The sequence below is a fragment of the Gadus chalcogrammus genome, chromosome 5 (assembly GCF_026213295.1).
Source record: "Gadus chalcogrammus isolate NIFS_2021 chromosome 5, NIFS_Gcha_1.0, whole genome shotgun sequence".
NCBI lineage: Eukaryota > Metazoa > Chordata > Actinopteri > Gadiformes > Gadidae > Gadus > Gadus chalcogrammus.
Genome location: NC_079416.1, coordinates 4,986,985 through 5,013,638, shown reverse-complemented (window position 1 = coordinate 5,013,638; position 26,654 = coordinate 4,986,985). Strand labels below are relative to the sequence as shown.

Below are 26,654 nucleotides of genomic sequence, written 5' to 3'. Positions count from 1 at the left end.
GGAAAATAACATATCTGCTCTCTCAGGCTCTGCAAGGTGACTTGGAGCAGGGACACAACTTCCTGAAGACCTTGCGGGAGAAGACCGACCGAGCCCTGGACTACCTGGAGGAGCGGGAGGCCGGCCAGCTCCGGGAGGAGGTGGACGGCCGCCTCGGCCAGCTGGAGGAGCTGACGGTGGCCCTGCGCGCCCAACACAGCTCCCTGGAGAAGTGCATCTCCCTTTCCAAAGACTTCCTCGACAAGTACAAGGCCCAGTCGCACTGGGTCACCGACACCCAGAACCTCCTGGGCTCCGCCGTTGAGCCCAAGGCCGAGCTGTACCAGAAGAAGGCGCAGCTGGCCAAGTACAAGGTAGCTTAGCTGATGCTGTGCTTAGCTATTGTTGAGGTAGCTTAGCTCATGCTGTACTTAGCTATGGTTTAGGTAGCTAAGCTCATGAGCATTATGCTTAGCTATTGTTTAGGTAGCTTAGCTCAAGCTGTGCTTAGCTATTGATAAGGTAGCCAAGCTAATGAGTAGGTAGCTTAGCTATTGATAAGGTAGCTAATCTCATGAGCATTAAGCTTCGCTATTGTTTAGGTAGCTTAGTTCATGCTGTGTTAGCTATTGATAAGGTAGCTAAGCTTATGAGCATTAAGCTTAGCTATTGTTTAGGTAGCTTAGCTCATGCTGTGCTTAGCTATTGATAAGATATCCAAGCTAATGAGTAGGTAGCTTAGCTATTGATAAGGTAGCTAATCTCATGAGCATTAAGCTTCGCTATTGTTTAGGTAGCTTAGTTCATGCTGTGTTAGCTATTGATAAGGTAGCTAAGCTTATGAGCATTAAGCTTAGCTATTGTTTAGGTAGCTTAGCTCATGCTGTGCTTAGCTATTGATAAGATATCCAAGCTAATGAGTAGGTAGCTTAGCTATTGATAAGGTAGCTAAGATCAAGAGTATTAAGCTCATCTATTGTTGAGGTAGCTTCGCTCATTCTGTGCTTAGCTATTGATAAGGTAGCTTAGCTAATTAGTAGATAGCTTAGATATTATTTAGGAAGCTTAGCTAATGCCGTGCTCAGCTTTTGATAAGGCAGCTAAGCTAGTGAGTAGGTAGCCTAGCCCTTAGAGACTAAATGCACATGCACACAATATCTAATGCCTCCATCCATGTTTTAAATGTGTGCTTGTTAATAGACTGTCCAGCAGACGGTCCAGTCCCACGAGTCTGCAGTGAGATCAGTGGTTGAGAAGGGAGAGGCATTGCTGGAAACTGTCCCGGACCCGACTGTCCGAGACAACATGAAGAGACTACAAGCAGACTACCAGGACCTCTGCACAGCTGCAAAGGTAGGCTGCAAGCCCTGGCAATCTTTGCATACAAAACAGTATAGTAGGCCTTCGGTGTTAACCTAATGAAATAAGTGACACTTGTTTGCTCCCTTACCCAGACTCTAGGTTTTCAGAAGGACACTGAACCAGTAAACATGATCATAGCGAATGAGGATGTTTAGCATTTCCTGAAAAGGCAATGTTTACCTTCTGCCAACGCGTATCCACAGTTCTATGATCCGTGAACGTACCTTCGTTGGCTAGGACTTCCATCGTCGTCCAAATGCCCGTTAATAGACAAAGTTACAGAGTAGTCAAAACCACCCACAGAGGTCAGCCCTGTGCATTTGTCTTCCACCGAATGCTTGTGAGCAGGAGGCAAGCATCAACAAACGGGTTTACTAAAAGAACCTAGGTGGTGCCCTCCCCCCCTCCCCTAGTTTATAGAACTCAGCACCACAGTCCCATTAAGTAACCCACAATGCATTTCCACAAGAGTTGTACACCCTTACAGATATAGATACTCTAGACATCAATGGATAATTACAAAAAGTAGCCAACACTGATTCATCTCAACCCTCCTAACCAAAAAACCAAAACTGTCATTTTTATTGGACAATACCACACACCTTCTAGATCCAGTGTAGTCCCTCACCTTCTTGCTTGCCTTCAGTCACTCGCCCTGTGGGATGTGTATGAGGCTGTGCTGACTCACTGACTTGATCTCCAACTCAGAGCCAGGTGCTGAGCCTGGTGGAGTGGGTGAAGGAGCACGAGGACTACAACAGCGAGCTCCAGGAGGCAGACAAATGGCTCCTGCAGATGTCCAGCCGGCTGGTGACGTCGGACTCCATGCAGACCAGCAGCATGGAGATGGCCACCCAGCAACTGGCTCGCCATAAGGTCTGCCTCCCCACAGAGTCCTGAGATAATATAGATCAGGAAAGAAAGAAACAAAAACTGTTGGAATCTAATATTACAAAAGAAAACGACAATGGATCCAAAAGTTGTGATAGTAGGCCTTACTTACTTACTTCAATGGACCAATCGGGATACCATAAAGAACCGCCTGACTTAACAACTTTCCAAATATCCCCCTTCATTCACCTGGCGTTCCCAGGCGATCATGGAGGACATCGCAGGCTTTGAGGAGCGCCTGGGCAGCCTGAAGCAGAAGGGAGAGGGCCTGGTTGCCAGCTGCACGGAGCACGTCCAGGCCAAGATCAGCCAGCAGGTCCAGGCCCAGCAGCAGGGAACCAGAGACAGCTACTCTGCCATCTGCAACACGGCCCAGCGGGTGAGAGCCAGACCTGGGTTTGTGGTGGGGTCGGAGTAGATCAAACTCACACACACACATGGTGCATCCCAACCCTTACTGAAGCCTTCTGCAGTAGACCAAGCTCACACCTACTATACATTTCAGCTGATTGCCTACCGAATGACCTCACAAGCGACTACAGGCACTGTGACATCATCAGAGTGCTGTAGGGTTTTAAGGACCAGACGCTGACCTGCTTAATGCAGCTACACCGATGCAACCCCTTTTCAGGCCCTCCTTTCTCAGCTTGTCGGTCCGCAGTGTTACCAAAGCTTGGCTCGGGATCTCAACTATCACCAGCCCTTTTCAAGCCCCCCTTACACGCATTCTCCTCTTGTGTTTTGTGTCCTACCTCTGCCTTTAACCATGGGTTGTTGATCCGCAGGTCTACCAGAGCCTGGACCGCGAGCTCCAGAAGCATGTGAGCCACCAGGACACCCTGCAGCAGAGCCAGACGTGGCTGTCTGCTGTGCAAGAGGAGCTCCAGCTCCACCAGCACCAGCCGCCCTCTGGTCTTCAGGAAGCCCTCAAGCAGGTGCGTTCTGCCGGACGACCCCAGTGCCCTGAGACGCAGGCTTTCAGAGCGGCCACATGGCATCACGATGGAACCCGACAGGGCTGAGCCAATGGGGAGCTTCCAAATCGTTTGGGTCCGTTGCCATGACTGCTAGAAATCATAACACAGCCGTTATGGCAACGGAATCAAGTGTTTGGACCCTATCGTCAGAATGTTTGGAATTTGTAGTTTAAAACCAGTTTGGGTCTAGTTTATTGTCCTTCTTGTCAGGTTAAAACTACAATCTCTTGTATAAGCAAAGTAACTTCCAAACTTCCAATTGAGGAAGTAAGACGATCAAACAAAGTGTATTGAGAGCCATGAGCAGGCTGGTTGGTGACTGACGCAAACCATATGGGGTCCTAACTGATTTCAACCATGTTCTTTCTGATTGTATGTATGTGTGTGTGTGTGTGTGTGTGTGTGTGTGTGTGTGTGTGTGTGTGTGTGTGTGTGTGTGTGTGTGTGTGTGTGTGTGTGTGTGTGTGTGTGTGTGTGTGTGTGTGTGTGTGTCTAGGTTAAACACTACCGGGCCCTCCAGGAGCAGGCCATCACATACCTGGACCTGGTGTGTTCCGTGTGCGACCTGTCAGACGACACTGTGAGGGTGACCGCAGCCGAGGTGCAGAGGATCAAACTCACGGTCAGAACCCCAATACATACATACACATATACATACATACATACATACATACATACATACATACATACACATATACATACATACATACATACATACATACATACATACATACATACATACATGCATGCATACATACATACATACATACATACATACATACATACATACATACATACATACATACATACATACATACATACATACATACATACATACATACATACATACATACATACATACATACATACATACATGCATACATACATACATACATACATACATACATACATACATACATACATACATACATACATGCGTGTTCACATGTGACCCTCACCGTGCTCGGTTCCTGAGAGGTGTGTTTGTGTGTGTGTCCCAGATCGAGGAGCGTATGTCCAACGCCCAGGCCCTGTCTGAGGGCTGGAGGGAGATCAAGGAGCAGAAGCAGGATCTGTCCGGCCTGTTCCAGGACCTGGAGCAGCAGCTGCTGGCCTTCTCCCGCAGGCCGGCCGAGCTGGAGACCAAGATGGCTGACAACATGCTGTGCCAAGTCAAGGTAGGACACAGATATACCATTCGTCTCTCCCATGTTGAGAGAATATCAGACTATTCCAGATCTCTTACAACACATTCAAGTAGTGTGACGATTATCGTCTTGCAAGCCATCACCAACACATTCATCACCAAACATCCAACACAGTCAACACTTCACATCCAACACCGAACAGTCAACACAACACATCCATCCCTAACACAGTCAACACCAACACATCCAACACTACACATTAACACTACACAGTCAACAACAACACATCCAACACTACACATTAACACTACACAGTCAACACCAACACATCCAACACTACACATTAACACTACACAGTCAACACCAACACATCCAACACTACACATTAACACTACACAGTCAACAACAACACATCCAACACTACACATTAACACTACACAGTCAACACCAACACATCCAACACTACACAGTCAACCCAACACATCCAACACTACACATTAACACTACACAGTCAACACCAACACATCCAACACTACACGGTCAACAACAACACATCCAACACTACACATCCAACACTACACATTAACACTACACAGTCAACAACAACACATCCAACACTACACATTAACACTACACGGTCAACAACAACACATCCAACACTACACATCCATTCCCAACACAGTCAACAACAACACAGTCAACACTACACATCCAACACTACACAGTCAACACTAACACATGACTTACTCAATCCTCCTCCCGTCTCCCTCCAGGACCTCAGCCAGCAGCTGCATTCCAAGCAGAGCGTTCTGACCCGCATGACGGACAGCGTGGGCCGGCTGGCGGCCTGCCAGGACTCCCCCGAGCACGGGGAGCTGGCCCGGCTCAGCCAAACCTGGCTGGAGCTCTGCCAGCAGGCGGGCACGCTGGAGGGCCACCGGCAGCAGGACCTGCTGCGCTCCCGGGACTACCACCGCTGCATCTCCGCCATGGAGGCGCTGTTCGAGCAGGTGTCCGTCGCCTGGGACAACCTGGCCAGGTGTGAGGCCTGGGCCGGCTGGCTGATGGGGGGGGGGACTTGTGGTGCTGTGTTGTGTTGTGATATTGTGTAAAGATCACTTATACTCAGCGCTATGTTATACGGGTTATAATATAAGGCATCCTACAATTAAACCCACGTGTCGTTGTTGACGCAGAACGGACGCTGAGAGCTCCTCGGAGCACCTGGAGGCCCTGCGGAAGCTGGCGGTGACGCTGCAGGAGCAGAGGGGCACCCTGGAGGAGCTGAAGGAGCAGCGGCAGAAGGTGGTGCAGCACCTCAACCTGGACGACAAGGAGCTGGTGAAGGAGCAGATCGGCCACTTCGAGCAGCGCTGGGCGCAGCTGCAGAGCCTGATCGAGAGGAAGGTCCAGGACTCGGTGGTCACCCTGGAGGACATGGCCCTGGTGGAGGCGCGGCTCAGGGAGGCGCGGGACTGGGCCGAGGAGCAGCAGCCCGCCCTGTCGGAGGCCATGAAGATGAGCCCCCCTCCGGAGCTGGCGCAGAGCTTCCTGTTCGACCACCTGAGCGTGTGCAGCGAGCTGGAGGCCAAGCAGCTGCTGCTGGCCCAGGCCATGGCCGACGCCGACCGCATCCTGGCGCACCTCGGCCTGGACGAGCGCCAGCGGCTGCAGCAGCTGATCGCCGACACCCAGTCGCAGGTGGAGTCGCTGGGCGTGACGGTCGCCCAGCGCAGGAAGCACCTCAGCAAGGCGTTCACGGAGAGGACCCAGTTTCTGATGGCCGTGGGTCAGTCCATCACCTGGGTCCAGCAGAACGAGAAGAAGGCCCAGGCAGAGGAGAGCGTGGCACTGCTGCCCGACGACCTGGCCAAGCAGGTGCGCACCTGCCGGAACATCCAGAGCAGCCTGAAGGCCTACCAGAGCGAGCTGACCTCGCTGTGGGCGCAGGGCCGGGACCTGATGAGGGACGCCAGTGAGGAGGAGAAGAACGAGATCCTCACCAAGCTGCAGGAGCTGCAAAACATCTTCGACAAGACACTGCACAGATGTGGCCAGCGGCTGCAGGAGCTGGAGAAGGCGCTGACGTCAAGAAAGTACTTCAAGACTGACCTGGAGAAGACTTGCCAGTGGCTGAAGCAGGCTGACATCGTCACCTTCCCGGAGATCAACCTCATGAACGGCGACCAAGAGCTGGAGTTCCAGATGCTGAAGTACCAGCAGATCATCGAACACGCGGTGGAATACGAGAACCTCCTCCTCACTGTGCAGAGGGCCGGCCAGGAGATACTGCCCACTCTGAACGAAGTGGACCACTGCTACCTGGACGAGAAACTCAACACTCTGCCCCAGCAGTACAACACCATACTAGCGCTGGCCAGAGAGAAACAGGAGAAGATCCAGCAGGCAATCCTGGCCAGAAAGGAGTACGCTTCCTTCATAGACATCACTCACAAGGCCCTGAAGGAGCTGGAGGAGCAGTTCAACGACCTGGAGAAGCAGCCCGTGGGCCTCCAGACAGAGGAGGTGATCAGCCTGCAGGGCGACTACAAGGCCATCCTGGTGGACCTGGGCGACCTGGGCCAGGCTGTGGGGGAGCTCAACCAGAAGAAGGAGGGCTTCCGCAGCACGGGCCAGCCCTGGCGGCCCGAGGAGATGACCCAGCTGGTGAGTCTGTACAACGGCCTGAAGCGGCTGGTGGAGCAGAGGGTGGAGCACCTGGACGACACGCTGGAGTCCTTTGAGGACCACAAGGCCATGGCCATGCAGGTGGACTCGGAGCTGAAGGCCACCAAGGAGCAGCTGGTCAAGGTGAACACGGAGACCCAGTCGGCGGAGGAGCGGCTGAAGAACTACCACGCCCTGGCGGGCAGCCTGCAGAGCGCCAGCTCCCACCTGTCCCGGCTGATGGAGCAGATGGACACCCTGGCCACGCACGTGGACCACGCCGCGCAGGACGCCTCCAAGGAGCAGGTGGTGCTGTGGCAGGACGAGCTGCACTCCCTGCAGGCGGCCGTGGGCGACCTGATCGAGGAGTGCGAGGACCGCTTCGTCCAGAGCAAGGACTTTGAGACGGAGATGACGAGGACGCTGGACTGGCTGCAGCAGGTGCGCGACGAGCTGGGCTGCGCGGTCATCGTGGACGTGCGGCTGGAGAAGGTGCAGGAGGAGATCCGGAAGCAGCAGATCATGCAGGAGGAGGTGCAGTCGCGGCTGAGGATCGTGGCGGCGCTCAGCAGCCGGGAGAAGCAGAAGTACGTCAGCGCCAACGAGCTGGTGCCGGCCCACATGGACACCAGCCTGGAGGAGATGGCCAAGCTCCAGGCAGAGGTCCAGAAAGCTCTGAGCTCTAAACAGGTGATGGGTTCTCCTCTCTACCACTCGTACATAAAATGATGGCTGATGCATTACTAGTAGAGGTGCTTTGGTAAAATCAGTAAATACGATGAATTTGTAGTTGGCAGGGTGAACAAAGGGAATGGGAGGGGTCTAGTTTATAGCAACAATTTTATTGCTGGTTAACTTATTCTTCTAGAAATTGAGTTGACGGAGGGTAGGATCAAATAAGGGTTCATTCCTGCTATGTTTAATTATTGATGAACGTTTGATTATCAGATTGTTTTATTGTTTAAGATTGTTAAAAACATGCCTTGACCACTGAAATGTGGGGGTCATCCACCGGCGAAATCGAGGCGTGAATAGCGACGGCAGCTCTCCCTCCAGCAGCGTTAACCCGCGCGCCCCCTCCCCAGATCACCCTGGAGCAGGCGCTGCTCCTGTGCCAGCGCTACCACTTCCGGATGCAGTCGGCGTGCGAGTGGCTGGAGGAGGCCGTGTCCTTCCTGCAGCAGGCCAGCCTGGGCGTGGACGTGGAGAACTACGAGGAGTGCCTCCGGCAGCAGGAGGACATCCTGTCCACGGAGCAGGAGTTCCTGCTGCACCTGGAGGAGCTGGGCCAGCTGCCGGGCCAGCTGGAGCGTCTAGTCACCCCATCGGCCCGGGAGCAGCTCCGCCTCAGCGTTGGCTCGGCCCAGCAGAGGGGCGTGGAGGTCCGGGACCAGCTGCAGTGCCACCAGGACGTCCTGCACAGGTAGGGGGGTTGCGCGGGGGCATCGGGGGGGGTATTGTGTTGTGCAAAGGTAGGGGGGTGGCGCAGGGGCATCGGGGGGCATTGTGTTGTACGCTGGTCATTGCTGTAGGGTCAAAGTGTCCAAAGCGTTGTTTCTACTGGTGGTAGTCCTGTGTAGCTCAAGTGTGTAGTGTACGGGCCTTAACACTGCCAGGGTTAGGGTTCCCATTTGAGGGGTTGAGAACAGCAGTGTCCCCCAAATGGCATACACATATATCATAACTTCAGAAATAAATAAGAAAAATCTCTGATGTTGTTAGTCTTTGTTTTCTATACGTTATACATACATAACTCAAAGAACCACTACTACTCTTCTATACTCAAAGTACCATGCTACTTCCCTCTACTCAAAGAACCATGACACTGCTCTGTAATATACTACTATTTCCTGTATATTATATTATTATAATGTATATAGTTATTTATATCAAAGTGCCAAATTGACCCGGCGAAGGACCGGCAAAAATTGTTTACCGGCAAAGGACATAGTGTTTGTGACGAACGTTACCGAGGTCACATGGAAACGGGCAGCCCACTGACTGTATGAGGATGATGTCCCCCGCCCAGCTGCGTGGCCCAGTGGAAGGCCTACCAGGAGTCCAGGCAGACGGTCATCGAGCTCATGAACGAGGCGGAGAAGAAGCTGACTGAGTTCTGCACGGCCAAGGCCGGGACCAGCCAGGAGGCAGAGGACAAGCTGTGCAGCCACCGGGTATTGTCCCCTATTGTACTGTAGGTGGAGTCAGTGGTTCTCCGACTGGGGTATGCGTACCACAGTTAAAGAACCACTGATACAGATTATTTATACCATCCAGGTCAATAAACGTTATTTACAGTAGGGCTGCAAAGTGCCTAATAGAAGATAGAAGATAGAGGTTGGGGAAAGTTAAAGCTGACCAGAGTTGAAGGCACGAAAGTATCGATAAAATAAATGGCACAAATGGGATGAAAAATGAAGTGACACAACAAATCAAACAGAGTACAACTCTCAGAGTTTCAACCCACATTACCATCTCGTCCATTTATAAAACATATACGGATGGATAAGACTCACAAGACTCTTAGGGTCCGTCAGCCAGGGTCGGTTGTAATTGCTTCAGGTTCAGTAGCTCCCCCGTACACATATAAACATGCTGACATTTTGAACATAGAACTGGACCACACCCAGCTACAAGATCCATATCCATAGTATAGGACAGCTAGAAGGTCAGGGACCCTGGTCTGACGTCGGCCCTTCTCCTCCTCCTCCTGCTCCAGTCGCTGGTGTCCCTGGTGAGCGGCTTCCAGGAGAAGCTGAGCGGTCTGGAGGAGCAGGCGGCCCAGCTGGAGCTGGTGGGCAGCGACGCCAGCAAGGCCACCATCAGCCGCTCCATGACCACCGTGTGGCAGCGCTGGACGCGGCTGCGCAGCGTGGCCCGCGGCCAGGAGAGGGTGCTGGAGGACACGGCCCAGGAGTGGAGGACCTTCCGGGAGAAGGTAGGCCAGCGCCAAGCGAACACCAAAACAGAAAGTGCACGAATCAACAAAAGGGTGGATTAGTAGTAGCTGGCCACGGCGTCGGTGGTAGGCCCCATGGGGACGCATCAGTCTCTCATCTTCTAACCCCACCTCCCCAGTCTGCCTTCCCTGTCGTTCAATGAAGTACAAAATAATAAAGACATATGGATTTAACCACAATGTGCTTTTCTCCAGTAAACCGGGTAGATCTCCCCTCACCTTTGCACACATGCGCAGGTTTTCATACTGTATTGAGTTTACTGTTGGTATCTATTTGATATCTACATTCATTGACACACCCCCCCCTCCCTCTCCGCCGTCCCTCCCTCCCAGATGGGGAAGCTGCGGGACGTGTCCGAGGAGCTGCGGGCCCGCGTGCCCGACAGCGCGGTGGAGAAGGCCTCCAAGGCGGCGCTGCAGGGCCTGCAGGAGCAGCACGACCTGCTGAGCCAGGACGTGGAGCGGGAGCTGTCGGGCCTCACCCTGCTGCGGCAGTACGCCCTCAGCCTGCTGCACGTGGTGGAGGTGCCCTCGCCCACCACCGAGCAGGAGGAGCTGCCCAGCCTCAAGGAGATCCGGGCCGTGCAGGACCAGCTGGAGAGGTGGGTGGGGGGCTGGTGGGGGGAGGTGGGAGAGAGAGAGCCCATCTCAAAGGTGGTTCGACCCGACCAAAGTAAATATACTAACTAGCTACAAGACTAAATGAGGATTAAAATAACGGATTACAGTTCCATCAGTGACTGGGTCATTTAAAACTTGATCTTGGTCTTCCATGCTTGTCCCCCACCCCCTGTAGTTTATGAATGATGTGCCTAATTCAGATTTTCTAATTCTCCCACCTTCTAGTGGCCCTCGTTCTAATCAAATACTAAGGCACTATAATCTCCACTACCAAATGTACTGCGATGTCTGGGGCTCCACCCTGAGGTTGCTGTGTCTGTCCCCCAGCCTGCTGGCCCAGTCCAGGGCCCGGCACGCCCAGGCCAGCGAGGAGCTGCGAGAGCGGGAGGAGCTGGAGAAGGACCTGAGCGTGATCAAGGCCTGGATCCAGGAGACCCGGGAGCTGCTCCACAACCCCACCCCGGACATCGACGCCCTGCTGCAGAACCTGGAGGTGAGCGGACCTTGGAGTTCATTGAACGCGTTTGGATTGTCGAGAAAGGGGGTCATGAACGGAGTGAAGCTTTAGCAGAAACTGATGGAGGTTGGATAAAGGAAAAAAAAGGACACACTTTAATAAAAAACCACACACTCTACACCCCTAAGGTGAAAACTGGTAAATGCATGTATTCATGGAAACCTCTCACCCGAGCACCCGAGTGTAAACTATCTATAATCCAAATAGAATAAAAGCTATGTGGAATGGAAAAACAAAGCACACAGCTGGTAGAGTTGAGCCAAAGCAGAGAGATGTTGCTACGTAAATAGGTACGGTACGTAAGACTTTATTTATATTTCCCTTCTTAGACCAAACAGTTACAAAGTGCTTCACATACACAAGCACAAAAAATGTGAATGACTAATTAATTAAACTAAAACTAAAAGTTAAGATGAGATATGAGATATCCAAACAAAACGCAAAAGATGTGTCACGTGATCAACGACATTATTCTTATTATCATTATCATTATTATACAAATCCCCCTCTGTTGCTCCAGTCGTTGGGGAGGCTTTATTACACACATTAGGGTCAGGGTTAATTAGCCTCTTCCTGATGTTGTGGTGGGCAGGTTGTCCACGGCGACGTGATCACCTACCGTCAGAACGTGGACAAGGTGGCAGAGCAGCAGCAGACCAAGTACCTGGACCTGTACACCATCCTGCCGTCGGAGATCTCCATGCAGCTGGCCGAGGTGTCCCTGGCTCTGGGCGCCATCGAAGACCAGGTACCACCCCACCTTCTTCTTCTTAGGATTCAGCGCATTCCCATTCAATTTTTTTTTAATGTGTTTATATTTTTATTTAAAGTCGCAATATGTCAGATTGAACCCCTCTCAGTGAGTAGGCAGGAGACTTCCAGACTTCAAAAAAGGCTAGCATATGATGGCATGAATGGGAGGGGTTTCTGTGAGTGTTTGAGTAAGACTCTTGAAAACAAAGAGAGGTACAGCATGGAGAGAGCTAGCCAGCATTTTTTATTTGTAGAAGGCATCAGTTATAGGATCTGATTTTATTGATAACATTATTGAAATCAATATTGATTGGTGAATTGACAGCAGATATGTCCAGGTTATTTTAAGGTACGAGCTAGATGAAATGTGACACATTGGGACTTTAAGATAGGTATTTGATTTATTATGTTTTATAAAAATGAAAATAAAGTATTTTATAATAGTTTTAGATTTTAGAATTATATTACTTTATTCATCCTATATTTTATCCATCCTAGAGACAGCCTCTATAGGAAATGTGTCATTGGCAAACCTATGGTCTGTTCCGTCTCAGGTTCTGTCCAGAGAGAGGGAAATCCAGAAGACCAGAGACATAAAGGAGGACTTCAGCTCCAAAATCCACGATGTATCGGAGAAGCTCAAAGCTATCGCCGCTAAATTCAAGGAGAAGTCCCCGGACGTGGACCATGCCAAAGACGAGGTCAAGGTGAGAGAACTAAAGGTTATAGTTTTAACCGTTAGAACTGTTACAATGAAACTCCACCTGGTAAAAAAATTAGGAATTAATACAGTTTCTCTTTTCTATTTTTATATTCAGAGTCTGGCCGAGGACTTGGACAGCTGTGGCCGCTCTCTGTCGGAGCTGGAGGCTGCGATACAGGAGTTTGGGCGAAGGAACCCGCTGTTAGCCAAGCAGCTAAGCGATACTACGAGCAAGCTGTCGGAGATCCACCACCATACCAGCAGGCTAGCCGACGCTAGGAACAACTGGCTTAAAAAGGTAAGCGCTGGACAATGTGATGAACATTTCATATCCAGGGAATTGAATAGAGGTGGACTAAAGTCAGGGCGTGGCATGGCGTCTTTAATTTAAAAAATATATATTTTCTTGGCCACACTGTTCCTTGTATTAAAAAGCACAATTAAACACAGGGTCAATAGTTATTTATATTTCATTTATATTGGAACTATCACTTCTGTTGATAATGCAGTGCATCCGTTCCCATACCCTGACCTCTCTGGTGTCTGCTTCTCCCCAGGCTGTCTGCTACCTGGACGAGTACAACGAGATGTTGGACTTCATCCTGAGGTGGTCTGAGAGGGCACGGAGCCTGGTGAGAGCCAACATCATCTGGAACTCCTCCGTTCATCTCCAGGAGCAGATCAGGATGTACCAGGTAGGGGAACCGCCCACATATCAAATGCTTGACTAAGTCACTTTAGAGCACTTATCGAGCTGCACTTAAGATATTTTTTAATTCATTTAATGTAAACGCATTAATCATAAAAGCAACCTTTTTACATTTTACCAACCCTTTCTTATAGGTATTAATAAATGTCTTGTACTGTGTATAAAAACTATTCTTCGTCATTTAATCACACATACTTTTACTACTATTTTTTTTTTTTATTGACCCATAACAAATATATTATATCAAGAATAAATTATAAAATGTAAAAAATAGGACATCAAAAAAATAAAATGAAAAAGCCCTGTAGTGGCTGAAAATTACATATTCTATCTTTAATCCACTTACCAACTTAACAAACTAACGTTACTAACCTTGAAATCACTTAAGATAAATGTGTTTGGTTCAGCTGGACTCTTACATCTGACTTTTAAGTCATTTTGGGCCAAAGCTACACTTGGCCCCCTGTAAGTCCCTTCTAGGCCAATCCTAGGCCACTTGTAGTGACTCTGTCTCCTGCGTTCAGGCGGTGCTGCGTGAGTCACGGGAGCTCCATGGGGACCTGGAGTCCATGGCGGAGAAGGTGGAGCTGCTGTCGGAGGTGCTGCAGGTGGAGGCTCTGACCCAGCAGGTGTGTGAGCTCAGCCGCCACGCCGAGGAGCTCCAGCAGAGCATCAAGACCCGGCTGCAGAGCCTGCAGGACGCAGACAAGGTTAGTACACGTCACCAACACAGCTATCATACAGGCTGGTTCAGGCTGCAGTTAATAAACATTATCAACACAGCTATCATACAGGCTGGTTCAGGCTGCAGTTAATAAACATTATCAACACAGCTATCATACAGGCTGAATGAGGCTGGTTATACAGTTAATAAACATTATCAACACAGCTATCATACAGGCTTATTCAGGCTGGTTATACAGTTGATAAACATTATCAATACAGTTATCACACAGGCTGGATATACAGTTAATACACACAACGTAACTTTGAATATACATTTTGTTACAGTTAATGCACGTTTCATTACCGTTATTACACATGCAATACACAATACACGCTTGTTACATTTAAACACACAGACCTTTCATCACCGGAGCAGGATTTGATATTGGGGTAGATGTACGATTATCTATATAGATTTACACAGTAGACGTTAATAAAAGCTTTCACCCTAACACCATCCCTGCGGTGTCCTCAGAGCATGGAGGCGCTGGAGTACGAGGTGAAGGCCCTCCACGGGGCCCTGGAGCAGGTCCAGACCACCCTCACCTCCCCAGAGCTGGCCCGCCAGAGCCTCAAGGAGCAGCTGGTCCAGCGACAGGTAACCATGGAGACAGGCTCACCACCCAAGTTAGCCTTCGTTAGCTCCGCTCCTAGCTAGCCTTGCAGGGGTTAACTGTTGTATTCCTTGAAGGAGGATGGTTACGTATCTACCCTCGGACGTTAACCACTAAAATCCTCAATTAGTTTTTATTGATTATCTATGTCAATCATTTCATCTCTTTTTCATTGACTAGTGTCGGAAAATATATGCCTCACTGGCCAAAATGGTAACTTTGTCACCTCCCCTCTCCCTCCCCATCACCACGTTCCAAGGGAAATCAAGTTCTAGAATTACATTTGATTGAATCAGATAAGATCCTTTAGGTTTGATCTTGACAACATGATTGTCCATCTGCATTTACAGAAAATGTTTTTGTGATATTCCTCACATTTAAATCCATAGCAAGATTAACAAAAATTTTCCTAAACAGGTTAAATTAGTATCAGTCATTGCATTTGACCAACTGTGTCCCCAACATGTGGCCTGGTTCTCCCTCTGTGTGTGTCAGCGTCTCCTGGCGGATATGGAGAGCTTCAAGCAGCTGGTGCAGGCGGTGCAGATGTGTCAGAGTGCGCTGCGCGTGCCCGAGGAGGTGATGCCCAACCTGGCCATCTGCCGCACGGGCCTGCGTCTGCAGCAGGAGGCCAGCCAGCTGCAGCACGTGGCCATTCAGCAGTGCAACATCCTGCAGGTACGCTGCCCGCTTCGTCTGCTGCCACACTGTTTGGTTGTGGTTTTGTTTTTTCAAGTGCTTTTTCGTTCAAACCTACTGGCGGTTTCACAAGAGGAAAAAAAGCAACTAGGACAAGAAATAAAAGTTTAAAAAACATAGAAGAACACAGATACATTTGGGAGGTTGATTTATGAAAATAGAAAAAGATGACACTCGATTACTTGCTTCACTGAAAGTTTGAAAATGGTTCAAACTTTGAATTCTCTTAGAACCAACAATTTGTAAGCAGGTAAAGGTTCAGCATCTTCACTCCAGGACACCTAGCAAGGAGTCATGAATTGGGGATCGAACCCGGTGCCTCTCTGGGTTTGGAGTCGGGTTAGTGCCCCAGCCAGTACACTGCCTCTAGGTCGGTGCTCCATCAGGATGTGGTGGGTGTTCCTCCCCCAGGAGTCGGTGGTGCAGTATGAGCAGTATGAGCAGGAGGTGCGGGAGCTCCAGGGACTCATCGAGGAGGCCCACGGGGTGATCCAGGACCGGCCCTTCTCCACCAACAGCATCCAGGAGCTGCAGGCCCAGATCATCCACCACGAGGTACACACACACACTCAGTCACGCATTCACACTCCTTCACGGATTCACATGGTCACACATGCACACATTCACACATGCACACATTTGCGCTTTAGTGTGATGCTTGTAGGCAGCGGTTGACTCATTCCAATGTCATCTGAAGTTGCTGCAGTGTGGATCAATATCAATCACTATTGCAGTATTGTAATTCATTTGTTTTATTTATAGATACTTAGTGCCATGTCAAAGAGCGTACCAATATATAAACAAGCCACGGGTGTTGCAACAAATATTGCTGTTTTTGAGTTGGGGAAGTATGAACGTTTTGGTAACGACCATAGTCTGCATGGCAAGTGACCGCAGTCTATCATTCACTGAAGGTGGCCATAAAGACGGCGCGTTCAGATCAGTGTTTGACTTGTTCTTCATAGAGTTCATGGATGGACGGTGCGTGAAACCTGTCCCTCTGTCTGATTGTGAACAGGAGCTGGCCCAGAAGATCAAGGGCTACCAGGAGCAGATCGCCTCCCTGAACTCCAAGTGCAAGATGGTGTCGGTGAAGGCCAAGCACGCCACCATGCTACTGACGGTCACCGACGTGGAAGGACTCCCTGTGGGCCTGGACCACCTTGACGAGGACAGGGCCCAGAAGGCCCCGTCTGTCACGGTAACAGAGCAGGAACCGCATCAGCGCTGGATCAATCCATTGCTGTTTTAGACCAGCTCAATTGTTGGATGATTCGCTAAATTGAAAGGACACGTTGAACAAAATGAATGAATTTATATTTCACTCAATCTTTGTCTCACTCTTTCTTTCAACTTCGAAACATGCTGGTGGTTAACTTAAAGATGCTGTTAAGTTTGAGATTTGAAAAGAGAAAGAAGAATGCAGAAAGAGTGAGCTTTTGAGTTGTGAACGGGATAGACAGACAAGATGGATTCCCTGTTAAAGTCATGGAAAAGATTCCCTGATTGGTCAGAAAGCCAGCCCTTAGTGAGTGAAATGCTCTGTGAGAATATCTGCTCTGTATGAGTACATTGGTCGTCAGAAGCGGTCTTCTCACAGAGCCTTTCCCTCACTAATAGCCAACCCCATTTCTAACTGATGACACTCAAACCCTAGCTCTTAAATCGTACCTACAACCCTAGTCGCAGTGACGGATCACAGTGAACCATCCGTTGTGCCCTTCCAGTCCATGCCTCCATCCCCTGTCTCTCTGTCTTCTTATGACCTGCCGTCTCTGCCCTCACCTCCAGGTGACGGCGGGCCGGTGCCACACCCTGCTGTCCCCTGTCACCGAGGAATCAGGGGAGGAGGGGGTCACCAGCGAGCTGTCCTCCCCCCCCACCAGCAGCTCTCCCCCGTCCCTCGCTGCACACAGCCAGAACGCTGCCAGCAGGGTACTTACTCCTCTATACATAAAGATATATAAATACATCTATATATATGTAGATATATGTTGCTAATTGTTAATACTTAGTCATGAGGGATCAAACCCAGAGCCTTTCAGATGGAAGTCACAGTATATATATTTATATATATGTTTCAGGATGAGCAACTCTCTGAGGACACTGTCCCAATGTGTTGTCATCACAGCAGAAGGGATTCTGTCCTGTACTTTGTATTGAGAACCTGAGTGTTGCGGGTGTTGACACCGACTGTGTGGTGGATGTGTGTTTGTAGGCGGGGCGTGGGACCCTCACCAGAGCCCCCGTCCAGCAGCTGTACGACCCCACCTTCGATACCGTGGCCAACCTGGACGACCTGCAGAGGTCCTGGGAAACACTCAAGAACGTGGTACGTGGGACTGACTATTGGTTCGTATTAAAGTGAGGATGTTGACGCTCTTCTGCCAGTTCCTTAGAGGCACAGTAATTGTATATTATTATTAATATTAATATTATATTAATATTATGGTAAGGTATAAAGTGTTTTGTTTTCATCTTTAGATCCATTTCTCTCTTTTTTCTTTCTTTGGAAAAAAGAGGAAAAATGCTTGAAATTAAATCAGCGTTGTTATATAATGGAGTAAAATAAATACTGAATTGATGAAAACATAAATAAAATTCAATGTTCTGAAGATAAATAAAAAGATCTGATAAAAACGTAATATGACGTTCATCTATAAATAATTATTATATGACGACATCTATAAAATGTCTCTTCTGAAGGGATCTAAAGGACGATTGCTCGCCTTCATTTTTCTAGCCGCCCATAGTAGCGACGATGGCACCATGAGATAAGCCCTGCCCCTCTCTCTCTCTCTCTCCCCTCAGATCAGTGAGAAGCAGAAGTCTCTGTACGAGGCCCTGGAGAAGCAGCAGCGCTACCAGGGCTCCCTGCAGTCCATCTCCGCTAAGATGGAGAGTCTGGAGACCCAGCTGAGCCAGGCTCTGCCCGGGGACAGGAGCCCCACCAGCCTCATGGAGGCCCATCAGGTTAGACCCCGCCCCCAGCCCCTCCCCTCCTCTCTCCGCAGCAATGATCTGGCAGTTGATTTGATTCAAACTATTGTCAATCAAAATCCAAATTCAAACCGATGTGTGTTAACTACGCACTCCAAGATAATTTCGTATTGTGCGACATTAAGTGTGTAGAGTGATTATTAGAGTCGATATATATTGCGGAACTATTATTTATAATTTAATAACAAACTGCTATTTAGTTAAAAAATGTTGATTATCCAACATCTCACACGAGTGGAGCGGTTTGGAGAATGTATACATCACAACACGAACACACCTTAAACTGAAAGTAGTGTCATTGTAATTCTGTGGTACTCCTGTGCTACCCCTACTAAATGTATTCTCACAAACACACACACACATACACCACACACACACACACACACACAACCACACAACACACACACACACACAAACACATTACGCGCCCACACCCCTCAGGAGCTGGCGTTGGAGGTCCAGGCGGTCCAGGGGGAGATCGACGGGCTGCAGGCCAGCTTCTCGGAGGACCTGAGCGGGGACGCGGCGGGCGTGGGCGACACGGCGGACCAGCTGGCCATGCAGTCGTCCCTGGCCGTGCTGGCCCAGAGGATGGCCACCATCCACATGAAGGCCTCGGGGAAGCAACAGCTGCTGGAGGTAACGCCAGCAGGGACCCCTGACATGGTGGTGGGTTGGGCTCTAGACTGGTGTTAGTGTCGTCCCCTGGCTTATCGTGGTGGTCTAAACTGTTTAAGAACAAAGAGTCTTCAGAACTTATTTATAATAAACATGTAAGACCTCCGCAAGGAGACGTCAAAGGCATTGGCCAAAGCAAGGTCTTCCTATACAGTGGCAGACAGGTCTCAGGCTGTGAGAACAGCTCTGCTCCCCACTCAAGCCCTCTTATTGGTTACCCAGATGGTAGTCTCGCAAAGCCAGACCAAACTACAGCAAGTAGAATGGTCTGGAGTCACGCTACCTCGAGCCGTCTATCCGTGGGGAAACTGGGCGGGCCTGTTTTATTTATTTAAACCAATCACAATCGTCTAGGGCGGGGCTAAGCCCGGGAAGCAGCAGCGGTGTCCATGCAAAATAGTGCCGGGGGGGAAATTATTTTGACGGAACTTCTTGACGTTCAGAGGCTGTCAGAAATGGCTCAATCCCAAACGCCACAAAAAACCATTAACGATGTATGTCGCCTATGTGGAGATAATTTTATAGATAAAAAGAACAAACATCGTTTGATTCTTTGTCACGATGATTTCAAGCCACCATACACTTTGGCCCACGGGACCTATAAAAACGAACGACGTTTTAACATTTATATGTGGTTCTTGTAGAACACTACTAAAGAAATACCGTAGGAGCTATTGTGAAGTGGAACGGATCGGTTCATTGGTTAAAATCCATGTCAAACGCTCATGCCGCTGTCAGAGTGAAACGATGCGCCAAATCCACACCAACCGGCGATAGTCGTGACCGCAAACGCATCGTCCCCGGGGAGAATCCTGCCAGACGGAGTCTGGGCTTTTCCAAGGTAATGTCAAAATAGGCTATGTTGTGGTCCTACCATTGTAATGAAATCAGATAGTCAGTAATCAGTAATTACATTATATTAAAATTAAACAAGATTGGATGTCTAGTTCCACAAACAATTTCGAAAACTTGGTAACGCCAGCAACCGGAAGGGGAGGAGTCGCGGCCAAATCGGCCGCTAAGCAATAGACGCTGTCCACTTCCGTTCAGCCAGACTACCCAGATGGTAGTAAACAATAGATGGACCTCCTCAGGATGTCATCAAGGGGGACGTCGCCCCGCCCAATCAGCTGGAGCCTCTCCTCAGGGAAAAGGCCCACCCAACAAAGGGCGGCTAGAGGAACAGAATGTGATCCCCCCCCCCCCCCCCTCCCTCTTATCAGGAGCGCTTCAGCGAGCGGCTGGAGCGCCAGCAGCAGGACAAACCGGTGCAGCTGTACCTGGGGCAGGCGGACGAGCTGGGCCGCTGGCTGGCCGGCGCCCGGGGGGGCATCGGCGCCATCCTGCAGCCCCCGCCTCAGGGGGAGGACGACATGGAGCCCCAGCTGGAGGACTGTCAGGTACCTCAGCCTGCTACCTCCCCTCCTCTCCTATCCTCCCCTCTCCTCTCCCTCTCTCCTTCCCTCTCCTTCCCTCCCCTCCTGCCATCCTCCTCTCCTTCCCTCCTCCCCTCCCCGCCTCTCCTCTCTTCTCCCTCCCCTCTCCTCCTCCCCTCCCCTCTTGCCCTCCTCTCCTTCCCTCCCCCTTCCTCCTCTCCTTCCCTCCCCTCCTCCTCTCCTTCCCTCCCCTCCTCTTCTCCTTCCCTCCCCTCCCCTCCTCCTCTCCCCCCTCCTCTCCTTCCCTCCCCTCCTCCTCTCCCCCCTCCCCTCCTCTCCCCTCCTCCTCTCCCCCCCTCCTCTCCTTCCCTCCCCTCCTCCTCTCCCCCCTCCCCTCCTCTCCCCTCCTCCTCTCCCCCCCTCCTCTCCTTCCCTCCCCTCCTCCTCTCCCCCCTCCCCTCCTCTCCCCTCCTCCTCTCCCCCCCTCCTCTCCTTCCCTCCCCTCCTCCTCTCCCCCCCTCCCCTCCTCTCCCCTCCTCCTCTCCCCCCTCCCCTCCTCCTCTCCTTCTCTCCCCTCCCCCCCTCCTCTCCTCCCCTCCTCTCTACTGTCCCTGTTCCTGTACTGATCTGCAGTTAAAACACACAGAAAGTGACCAAAGTTGCTTAGTGTTGATTCAATATTATGGGCTCAAGCTCACAGAATAAATAACCCTGATTATGCCATTGGATATCACTTTTCTTTATCAAATCTTTACCATATATTGGTAAATATTCTTTCCCTTTTTGAGTTGAAAAAGTTGAATAAAGTACTTGAGTTAGTACTGTGGGGGGAGAGCTGTGTGTGTGTGTGTGTGTGGCAGGGGGGGGAGTTGGGGAGGGGGCTTAGGGGTCAGGAAATGTCAGAGGGTAAACAAGAGCAATAGCCGACTTAGCCTTCACGTAGTGGTGCGGCCAAGTGGCTGTAGCGCGGTAGCTGCTAAGAAGATTATGCAGATATCTTCTAAGCAGCCGAGGGAGCCTGCTAGACAAGGCACGGCCAATGGGGCTGGGCCATAGGGGGGGGGGGGAGCTACCGATCCCACTGACGGGATCCCACTGACGGGATTGGCTGTTGCGTGCAGAGCCGGGACGTACTACGTGGTGAATGGATCAAGGCAGATATCCTGGCGTGTGTGAGTGGGTCAGAGAGGAGGTCCAGAGCTACACCTGGGGAGGGGTAAATCACCTGCCTGAGCCTCTGAGCGTGTGCAGGACAACAGAAAGCTGTGAGACCACGACAACAGGGGACGGGTCCCACTCGCGATGGGGGGTCTTTAGTTGATCTGGGCCAGGGCTGAAGCTCTTAAGAGCTGCTCCTGGGGGTTGTTGTGGTCGAGAGGACGTGCGTCGTGGCCTCGGGACGCGGGGGCATGTGGCGGGAGGGATTACCGCTCACAGGACGCACGGGAGGGGAGGAGGCCCGGGAGGCGGGCTGGAGAGGAGAGCAGAGGGGGGAGCGCCCCCGCTAGTCCCGGCCCAGGGAGAGCTTCTGGATTAGGGGAGAGAGAGGGAGACGCAGGGGGAGACCACCCTGGAACTCTGGTCCTCTTGACCTCCTCCGGCGGGCGCTCCCCAGGGGGGAGGCGAGCGGGGGAGGAGGAGGCAGCATGTTAGAGCTGGCGTCTCTGCTCCTGCTGCTGCAGAACATGCTGCTGGAGATCGAGGAGAAGGTGCTGGCGCTGGCCGAGCTGTCCCTCCACAGCCAGAGCCTGCTGCAGACGGAGGGGGGAGGAGGAGGAGAGGGAGGAGGAGGAGGAGAGGGAGGACACACCACCAAGGAGGAGGCGGAGCGGCTGGCGGGGAAGCTGGTAACGCTGAAGGACAGCCTGGAGGAGCTCCAGGGCATGCTGCTGGAGAGGCAGGGCAGCATCCAGGTGAGGAGGAGGAGGAGGAGGAGGAGGAGGAGGGGTGTGGAGGAGAGGAGGAGCTAAATGACTAAAGCAGTAAACACAAACAAAACAAAGTAATACAATCGTACCAATACCCTTACCTTCATGCATGTGTCACCCTTCATGAAAATATCAAATCTCCTCGATGTGACTGATCTCCTCCGTCCCCTGCTCCTATCAGGGATGTCTGCTGGACCAGGAGTCCAGCGGCTCTGACTCCAGTCCGTCCTACAGCCCCAGCTCCCAGGACTGGCTGGCCCAGGCCCACACCACCCGCTGCCAGCAGCGCCAGGACAGCCTCCAGAGGCAGAAGGTCGCCCTCCATATTCAGAAACACTTTACTATCACAACAATTTAAACACGGGAGCGCAGATTCAGGCAGATAGATAGATCGATAGATTGATACTTTATTGAACCCGAGGGGAAAGTAACAAAAAAAGAAAACAGTAGCTTAAAGACATCACACACAGCATACACATACAACATATAAACATGATGATATTATTCATAATCCACATGAATAAAATGGACAATAAAAGATAGTAAAACAAAAGTATAAGCATGAGCTGGTTGCAGTAACAGGGCATACCCTGTGATTCAGTATGCATCGTATGGTGCTCTAGCAGAATGGGTGTCATGGTGGTAGTACAAGTAAGTACAACAGTGCAACGATAAAGTCTAGAAACCAGCATCAAATATGGACAAAGAAAAGAGAATAATGGAAACAGTAGGAGAGACAGTCCAGGCTGGGGGAGGGAGGGAGGGGTTGTGCATATGGGCTAATATCGCCAGTAAACAGTTTATGAACTGAACAGAAGCCCATGGCTCCAACATGGCGCCCGTGCTTCTTTCAGTGCTTCTTACCTCACCACTGCTTTGGTTCTTTACAACAAAGGGACATGGGGAGACTCTACCCTTGCCTTGCCTCCCCCATCCATGCAACTAATACAGTCAGAGCAAAACTCAAAATAATAATAATTGAACCATTATTGTGGTGGCATCCTCTCTCCTTATTTTACATTGTGAGGTTAATTGATCAACGAGTGGTGTAATATGGTGATCATTGAACCAGTCCTTGGCAGACTGCCCTCTGGGCAACTCCAGGCTGATAAGAAACAAAATTGAACTGCATTGAGGGGAACATTTCGACATTAGACCGCATAAAGCGCTATTGATGTGTACTACAACATTTTTGCAGTGCAAAACTACATGGTATGTAGCTGTGGTACTGTGTCAGAGCCAGTGTTGCCAGATTGGGCCCGATTTCCCGCCCAATCTGGCCCAATCTGGCCCAATGTGGCATCACTGGTCAGAGCCCTAACAGAGGAGATACATGGCATGTGATGGTACTGTGTCCGAGCCAGTTTTGCGAGATGGTCTGCAGCAGCCAGGGTTGTCCAGATTGGGCGGGGAATCTGGCTCAATCTGGCAACACTGGTCAGAGCCCTAACAGATACTAGGTCGGAGATACATGACTGAACACTTGTTCACTTTTTGCAGGAGCTAGAGGAGCAGCTGTCAGAGCAGAAGAAGCTGCTCCAGTCGGTGGCCAGCAGAGGAGAGGAGATCCTCATCCAGCAGGCCTCGCCTAGCAGTGCCAGGTACCACCCAATCAGCATGCAGTCCTTTGACGCAGCCAATCAGCATGGAGAGCGACAACGCACGGCCCATCAGCACACAGCTTGTCGACACACGGCCAATCGGCATGCAGCTTGTCGACACACGGCCAATCGGCGTTCAGCTTCTCAACATGCAGCCAAACATCACAGAGCTTGTCAACACTCCAACCAATCAGCAGATCCATCCATCCCTCAGCGTGCTATTCAAACAGCTCACAGAACCATGGTCATACAGGGCTGTACAACCTGTTAACCTGCCGCTGTAAACAATAAGACAATAAATAAAACGAAATATAGACGAAAGTTCCCAATCAATTCCCCCATCAAGGAGAATACAAAGAACACCTATAAATTGATTTATATACTCCCCCTTGTCCACCTCCTCACCCTCTCCCTTCTATCCTCCCCCCCTACCCTCCCCCAGCACCAAGGCGCCCTTCTCGGCGGAGGCCCTGGCGGAGAGGGAGGCACAGGCCTGCCAGGAGCAGAGCAGGCAGCGCTGGGAGAGCTTGAGACTGGAGCTCAGGACCAAACTGCAGCTGCTGCACAAGACCCTGGAGCAGGAGCACCAGCAGCCGGTAAAGACCCCTTATAGAAAGACTGGGATGAGGATTAGGACAAGGACAAGGCTGATAGATTCACACATTGTTTTCATCGTGTGAGCAGCAGCCAATAGGGGTTGTACATCAGAATGCATCATGGGTTTAATTAGTTGCCGATACACCGCCGTGTGGAGAGGAATCATCAAATCCTAAAACATGGTGAATGTTCCGTGAGCTAGGCAAATGAAAACATGTTTCCCACATCTAACATGAGAACTGATGTGGCAGTATTAAACACAACATTGTCTCAACATAATTTCATCATTATGAAATTAATAATTTGTCACAAAATAATGACCAAAACAACATTACTAACAATGCTCCTATGATTCCAAAATGGCAGCGGTCAATGCGATGTGACCTTGGGTTGTACAAGCCCTATACATACACATTTATATCCATCGCCATTTAGGATGAGAACAATCAAAGTGCTGCACAAGCTAGTTTTAAAGTCAAAATGGGCAGAGCAGCCAAAGAATACATTGTTGTTGTGCAAACAGTTTCAGTAGCCATCTTTCATTGGCTTTTCAAAAGTGTCGCCAAATGTCCACAACAACAGTCCAGCTCACCAAAGTGCACGTCTAGACTTCAAGAACTAAATAATGCAAGTAGGAAAAAGTGAAAAGTCATATACTGCTATGCGTGTAAGAAGGGATCTTCCTCTTCATCTTTGGTGTTTGTTGTGGTCTATGAGATGAGGGTCCTTGTCCTGATCTGCTCCTCTGCCTCCCTGTGGGGGGGTTCCAGGTCTACTCCAGGACCTCCGGGGTGACTCCGCCGGGGTCTCTGTATACAGACCAGGCGCAGCCCCACGACACCACGTCCATCAGGTGTCTGTTCGACGGCTTCAGACAGACCATGGAGGACGCAGACACGCAGGTGCGTCTGCCTGCACCCCCACTGGTTATACCTGGTTAATGCTTGTGGGGCTCTACGAGAGTACAAGACTGTTTTGGACGCAACACCTGTTTCAAAACAAATTTTGGAGAGTCGATCACTGTATGGAGATCGATTTTTTTTTTTACGTTTTTTAAAACCTTGATTAATACGGTAACACGTACTCATCCTCATCTTCAACACCAATACATTCATATTATTTATTGTTTTCAAAAAGACGACGTCTCCTATCCAGATATTGAAGTCGATCTATTGCCCAGCGCTCCAGCGTTGTGACGCTGATGGTGTTGTGTGTCTGCAGCCGGGGGGCCTTCAGCGAGGGGGGTCCCAGGCGGAGCAGCAGCTGTACGCGGCAGTCTCGTCCTCCTCCTCCTGGCTGGACCACGTAGAGAACACCCTCTTCTCCGGCTCTGTGCTGCTCACTGAGAACCCCGAGACGCTCCTTCAGAAACAGGAGGTGTGTTGTTATACTAATGTAGTCTTTATATGCCAATACTTCTTCAGAAGCAAGATGTCGTTATATTATTATAGTCTTACTGTTTAAGGTCTTCAGAGGCATGGGGTAAGAATATATCGTTGTTTTATTATTATATAATCTTCATATTTTACAACGTCTTCAAAAGCCTTTCATTTTATTAAAACCAAATCGGTTTGTACCTCACATTCACATGTTATTGTTTGAATCTATAACTATTTGTTAAAAATTTGTTTCAATAAATAAGAAATTAAAGGTGTACCCGTAACATTACATAGTCTATATAGTACCATACCGAGAACAAAGGATTTAAATCCTCTCTCTCTCTCTCTCTCTCTCTCTGTCTCTCTGTCTCTCTCTCTCTCTCTCTCTCTCTCTCTCTCTCTCTCTCTCTCTCTCTCTCTCTCTCTCTCTCTCTCTCTCTCTCTCTCTCTCTCTCTCAGACCCTGGAGAGTGAGGTGCGGGCCGTGGCTGAGGAGGTGAGGCACAGCCAGACCCTGCTGTCCGGACCGGGGGCCCCGGGCCCGGCCGAGCCGGCCCTGCTGGAGGACGGCCTGGTGGGGGACACCCTGGACTGCCTGAGGGAGCGGCTGGCCGCGCTGGGCTCCGCCCTCAGCCTGCGCTGCGACCACATGAGGACCAGGATGCACCAGCTCACGGCCAATCAGGTCTCGCCGCTGTTTCAAAATGAATCATTAATAATAATATTCCTTTTATAGAACATTTTGATAAATTACTGTTCCTAAGTTTACGA

The 26,654-nt window shown here is 50.3% G+C and overlaps 1 protein-coding gene across 9 annotated transcripts in view; it reads left to right on the top strand.

The window, feature by feature from the left end:
• The window catches only part of syne1b (spectrin repeat containing, nuclear envelope 1b), a 130,265-nt gene that overhangs the window by 61,069 nt on the left and 42,542 nt on the right, over positions 1 to 26,654 (top strand). For all 9 annotated transcript variants that reach the window (XM_056591112.1, XM_056591113.1, XM_056591114.1 and 6 more), the window contains 35 exons: positions 27 to 353; positions 1,180 to 1,332; positions 2,050 to 2,217; positions 2,435 to 2,611; positions 3,018 to 3,167; positions 3,706 to 3,831; positions 4,211 to 4,387; positions 5,131 to 5,396; positions 5,554 to 7,714; positions 8,110 to 8,447; positions 9,054 to 9,198; positions 9,744 to 9,962; positions 10,317 to 10,585; positions 10,932 to 11,097; positions 11,714 to 11,869; positions 12,429 to 12,581; positions 12,693 to 12,875; positions 13,135 to 13,272; positions 13,811 to 13,996; positions 14,488 to 14,610; positions 15,122 to 15,304; positions 15,737 to 15,880; positions 16,344 to 16,526; positions 17,117 to 17,260; positions 17,544 to 17,657; positions 18,137 to 18,298; positions 18,767 to 18,964; positions 20,227 to 20,403; positions 22,062 to 22,292; positions 22,489 to 22,620; positions 23,808 to 23,908; positions 24,351 to 24,504; positions 25,276 to 25,407; positions 25,727 to 25,882; positions 26,344 to 26,568. In XM_056591112.1, coding sequence (XP_056447087.1) covers positions 27 to 353; positions 1,180 to 1,332; positions 2,050 to 2,217; positions 2,435 to 2,611; positions 3,018 to 3,167; positions 3,706 to 3,831; positions 4,211 to 4,387; positions 5,131 to 5,396; positions 5,554 to 7,714; positions 8,110 to 8,447; positions 9,054 to 9,198; positions 9,744 to 9,962; positions 10,317 to 10,585; positions 10,932 to 11,097; positions 11,714 to 11,869; positions 12,429 to 12,581; positions 12,693 to 12,875; positions 13,135 to 13,272; positions 13,811 to 13,996; positions 14,488 to 14,610; positions 15,122 to 15,304; positions 15,737 to 15,880; positions 16,344 to 16,526; positions 17,117 to 17,260; positions 17,544 to 17,657; positions 18,137 to 18,298; positions 18,767 to 18,964; positions 20,227 to 20,403; positions 22,062 to 22,292; positions 22,489 to 22,620; positions 23,808 to 23,908; positions 24,351 to 24,504; positions 25,276 to 25,407; positions 25,727 to 25,882; positions 26,344 to 26,568 — 8,217 coding nt within the window. The remainder of the gene's footprint in view (positions 1 to 26; positions 354 to 1,179; positions 1,333 to 2,049; positions 2,218 to 2,434; positions 2,612 to 3,017; positions 3,168 to 3,705; positions 3,832 to 4,210; positions 4,388 to 5,130; positions 5,397 to 5,553; positions 7,715 to 8,109; positions 8,448 to 9,053; positions 9,199 to 9,743; positions 9,963 to 10,316; positions 10,586 to 10,931; positions 11,098 to 11,713; positions 11,870 to 12,428; positions 12,582 to 12,692; positions 12,876 to 13,134; positions 13,273 to 13,810; positions 13,997 to 14,487; positions 14,611 to 15,121; positions 15,305 to 15,736; positions 15,881 to 16,343; positions 16,527 to 17,116; positions 17,261 to 17,543; positions 17,658 to 18,136; positions 18,299 to 18,766; positions 18,965 to 20,226; positions 20,404 to 22,061; positions 22,293 to 22,488; positions 22,621 to 23,807; positions 23,909 to 24,350; positions 24,505 to 25,275; positions 25,408 to 25,726; positions 25,883 to 26,343; positions 26,569 to 26,654) is intronic.